A 5329-nucleotide genomic window follows, 5' to 3' on the forward strand; every position below is an offset into this window, starting at 1 on the left:
GAATTTCTTTTTTGTTTTTTGAATTTTCACTTTCGTAGGCTATCTAACAAAAATAGTGGTAAATTAAAATGAACTAAAACATGGGATACTAACATTGCAAATTTTTAAACTTTAAGATTATGATTGCATAACAACTTATACTCTGAGGGTACTGTAAGCAAAGATAGTATGAAGAAAGCATGCTAACCAATAATTGCTGAGATAATTGGTGATTAAGAACAGCAGCATATTGTTGTTGGGTGAATATGCTGCTAGTAGAGTAGAACAGCGGAAGGAAGTAGTTCACAATGTAGTCGTTAGTACCTATTGCAATAGAGAATATGCACTTGCTTAGGTAATCTGCGGTTGTCGTGTTTTGATTTCCCAACATCTTACTGATCTGTGACACCGTAATTTGGTGATTTTCCAACTGCATATCCATGCTTATTATATCACCCTGCAATGATGAGCCAAATTATGTTATTGACTTGGACAATGTTTTATGTTTTTTTACTTGAAGACACACCACCGATGCACATGCATGTGCAGTGGCGGAGCCAGAAAATCGTTAGTGTAAGGGCCAAACTAAAATATGATAAACATAATTTAAAGCATAAAAAAAAAAATGTAATCTATGCAAGGAAGACCATTCGAAAAATAATAATAATAATAATAATAGATAGAGGGTTCAAAGGTGTGCAAAGAATGTTTTGAGAATTTGACAATCTGAATTAAATTTTTGGGTTACCAATTGATACCTCCCATTTTACGATTTTTTGTGTTTATATATATATATATATATGTGTGTGTGTGTGTGTGTGTGTGTGTGTGTGTATATATATATATGTGTGTGTGTGTGTGTGTGTGTGTGTGTGTGTGTGTCATCATATTGAGTGCTTCTTTGTCCAAATTTCTAATGTTTCTAGGTTTGTAGATTGAGATTCGTGTGAAGCCCATGGGAGGAATCACATAATTTCTGTACTTTTGTGTTTAGGAACTAAAATAATTTTATAACCAAAAGGAAAATTTACAATTAGAAAATTATCTTATTATACAAATAATAGAGAAGCCTACATGAATATCATTAATAAAATAAAATAAAATAAAATAAAATAAAAAAATAAAAACAGAATAAAAAAGAGACTTGCAAGGCTACAACTCTGCAACTTTCAATTATCGATCGTATTTAAGACTTTGGTACCGTATCGGTCTACGTCTATTAGAGAAAACTAAAAGTTTTATTTGCTTCATCTAAAAAGACTACAACTCTCCCCTCCAAGCCTGTATACACATGCAACATGAAAGAGAAGTTAATACTTTCCAGTTTTTCTAATTGGCTACTGTTGTAAAGAGAGATGTCCAAAGTCAGTTACCCGTTATGCGCTATCATAACCTATGCACGAAAAGAATGAACACCCCGAAAGCGTGCTTGAGGCTCTCACAAAAAATTAAAAGTAAAAGAAAGACAGCAGGGGCATAAACCAATTAGTTAAAGACTTTCATTAGATCATTTACCAAAAAAAACAAAAAATTCTAAACAGTTTGGCCCCTACAGGCGTACATGTGGCTCCACCACTGTGCATGTGAGGCGCACACTTTAGGAGGCATTTGGTATAAAGATTAATGGCTATTGCATTTGAAAAAGGAAAAGCCAATAGAAAAATGTGAAATGAAATATTTATTCATATTCCTGAATTTGGTCTCGACACATATGCTTTCATCAAAGTTAATCTAAAATTACTAAAATACCCGCATTAAAAAAAATAAATAAATAAATAAATATGATTCTCTCTATTCTTTGGAAATAGTGAAATTAGATTAAAAAAAAAAAAAAAAATTGAAACATAAAATGAAAGTGAATAGCTATAATGTTAAGTCTGACGTAAGTATTTTAAAAAAGTGAGTAAAATAGCCAAAATATATATATATATATATATATATATATATATATATATATATATATATATTCGCTAAATATTTGCCGAGCTAAATGTGTATGCTATATATATTGCTAGCTTGATCATGGTAAATGCCAATAATTACGGTGATTTTTCCAGTTTCATTGCGAATTCCAGATGAACCAGATGCATAATTGACACCTCGCAGTATTTCCTCGCCTCTAGCAGTAGCAAAGGGTGGGATGTATTCATCGAATCCGAGATTTTGAGCTGTAATGAGAGAGTGTTCAAAAGCATCAGACTTTGGGAAATTACAAGAAAGATTTAACACAACCTTAATTTGAACAAAACCTTAATTATATAAATTTTTAGTTTATGAAAAAATAAACATAAATCTAAAGAAGAAAAAAATTATATATGAAAGGGCAAAATGCAGACCAAGGACATCGATCATATTCCGACCGTTGGAAAACCTTCCCGTTGGCCCCTTGGGGAAATCAACCCCATAGGGTAAATAATTGGATTTTGCAACTGTCAAACGATTGTTGTTGTTCCCATCATCCGACAAGGAGTCCCCGAAAGCGAAGAGACAAGGTACTTGTGGATTCCCAACTGCATTACAATGTGGTTGCAAGTTTGATAGCATCAAGAAAATAAGAAGCATCCAAAACAATGACTTGAGTTGAGATGCCATTGACAGCCAAAACAACTAAAGTTTAAAGGATCTGATAGATTGACGGTGTAGTACAAAGATGAACGTGAGAGAACTATTTATAGCCGTCACCAAAGTTTCTAGTGAGCTACTAAATAAAAATAAATTTTTGAATATAAAGAATTTGATAGATTGGCCCCCACCCAAAGTAAGCTACACATCCTCCCCCTATCCTATGTGGCTATAATTTGTTGTTAATTCCAATTAATACAATATTCAAAATTGGAATGGTTCATATGCAACCCCTATGGTAAATTGGTGGGTAGATTGTACATCATAGGGACATTACAAATTGAGTGATCGATTGAACAAAATAAGTACAATTTAGTCCAAACTGCACACCGCATACCTTAAGCGGCTTAGTCTAACATGACCCATTAAGCTAAAAAAATTAAGATAAGAAAAATAGAATAGATTGAATTTGATAATTTAGGAAGGAAATATTAATTGCCTTCGTGACCTTAGCCTTAAGCTAACCTAATTGATCATTCCTTTGTGGGTTTAATAGCGGAGTAAATCTATAAGTCATATTTATGAAAAAAAAAAAAAAAAAAATCTATAATACAAGCCAAGGTTGTTCATCTTGTTCAGTGTACTATTTAGGATTTTTTTTTTTTTTTTTCTTCTTCTTTTTGCTTTTCTTATATTTGTTGATATGCTATGGGTACGTTTGTCTAGTGGTGTCAATGTGGGCGGTTAAAAACCGCCCGCTAACCGCTTAATCGTATTAACCGCTAACCGTGGTTATTGAGTTTACTAACCGTAACTGCTAACCGCCTTTTTATATAATATATTTTTATAATTATAATTATAAAAATATTTATACATATAATATAATCATTTGATCATTAATTCACAATTTGAGTATTAATATATTATCACTATAATCTATATGATTATATCACATGATCAATTGATCATTTAATCATTTGATTATATAATAACAAATCATACATATATAATATGACATAACTCATAAGTATACCAATTCATACTAATACAACAATTAAATATCTAGAGACTTATTTCCAATGTATGTTATAAACTTATAAGTCTATATATATTATAAGTCTATATAAGTCTACATATGTATATGAATAATATAAATGTATAATATCAATACTTAATCATATGATTCAATGACAATTCAAATACTTTATTCAAGACTTCAAGTGAATCATATTATTAATGTACAATGATGATATGATTCGTATAATATCAAATTAAGTAATTGACATTGGATTAAACAATGACCAATGTGTTACTTATAAACACAATTTAAATATTAATGTATTATCATTATATGTTATGACAATTGTCTGAATTCTGAACTTTTTTTTATATGTTGTGTGGATTTTTATTTTTTTATTTTTAAATGTTGTTTTGTTATTTATTTATTATTTTTTTTTTTAAAAAAAAAGTTAACCGGTTATGATTTAATATTTAAGGAAATTTTTTTAAGTACAACTAAATGTAAATTTTGGGTCAAATATTTTTGATTTTTCAAAATAGGCTCTTTTTATAACAATTGGGCCTAAGACGACACTAAAAATACACCAAAAAAAAAAAAAAGCGCGTAAAAAAAAAAACAAAAATGCCCAAAAAAAGAAGCCCAAAAAGCCCTAAAGAACGCCCAAAAAGCCCAAAAAAAAGTCAAATTTTGAAAAAGCGGTTAGCGGGCGGTTATCTGTTTCACTAACTGCTAACCGTTAACCGCTAGGCGGTTAGCGATTGCAGTTAGTGAAATCTACTAACCGCTAAGGCGGTTACGGTTAGCGGTTATTGCCAATAACCGCTAACCGTAACCGCCTTGACACCCCTACGTTTTTCATTGGCATTTCATAGAAAAAAAAGTTCAATTTTAAATCAAATCACAAAAAATGAATTGTTTAGGATTGCATTTTAAAACAATTGCGATTTGAAAACGTAGAAAATCTGCATTTTTCAAATCGTAGGTAGTGAGATGCTTTTATGAAAATACAGAATTTTAAAGGCTAAATGACAATTTTAAATGTCAAACCGCGATTTTACCAAACAGTTAATTACATTTTTAAAAATCACGTTTTAAAATCGCAGACCTTAAAATAAGTCTAACTTCAGTTTCATCAAAAATCACAAACGAGCAATTGTATCTTATTGATGGTTGTGGTGAAGTCTTTGGAATTGCTCATAAGAAGGTCCATGAATTCATTTGTTCCAAATGGATTTTTTCGAAAGGAGGTGGGTGAAATTGAACAATATTGGGGAGCGAACTATTTATCTATCTCAAAATTGTGGCATTTCTTTTCCTTCGGCAAAAGAATTGGGGATTAAACCAAATTCAATCTATTATACGAGGTGGAAAAATCGATCCGTTTATGTTTTTGACTTGGAAAATCAAAACATTTCAAGGTTTTACCCTGTCCTATTGTAAGCATTCAATACTAGATTGGATGATGATTTAGCTATGACAGGTTTACAAAAATTGTTATGATTTAATTAATGGAATTAAACTTTAATTTGAATATAAAGAATTTGATAGATTGGCCCCCACTAAGCTAGAAAATTAAGATAGGAAAGATAAAATAGATAGACTTTGAAAATGAAGGTACGAAACATTTATTAAGGAAAAATTTGAAAAAGCTCCTTGAACTAACAGCCATTTTTTAAATAGTTCATGAAGTTTAAAGTATGCTAAAGTGGTATATCAAACTACAGAAGTGTGTCAAAAATGTCACTTTTTTTTATTATATTCTTATAA

At 30.5% G+C, this 5329-nt stretch overlaps 1 protein-coding gene across 1 annotated transcript in view; it reads right to left on the bottom strand.

The window, feature by feature from the left end:
- LOC132167313 (GDSL esterase/lipase At1g29670-like) overlaps positions 1-2603 on the bottom strand; it is a 22050-nt gene extending 19447 nt beyond the window's left edge. The window contains exons 1-3 of the mRNA XM_059578237.1: positions 2316-2603; positions 2023-2147; positions 188-436 (exon numbers count right to left, since the gene is read on the bottom strand). Coding sequence (XP_059434220.1) covers positions 188-436; positions 2023-2147; positions 2316-2571 — 630 coding nt within the window. The 5' untranslated portion in view covers positions 2572-2603. The remainder of the gene's footprint in view (positions 1-187; positions 437-2022; positions 2148-2315) is intronic.
- Between the last annotated feature and the right edge of the window lie 2726 nt (positions 2604-5329).

This window comes from Corylus avellana, chromosome ca1, assembly GCF_901000735.1.
Source record: "Corylus avellana chromosome ca1, CavTom2PMs-1.0".
Classification (NCBI taxonomy): Eukaryota; Viridiplantae; Streptophyta; class Magnoliopsida; order Fagales; family Betulaceae; genus Corylus; species Corylus avellana.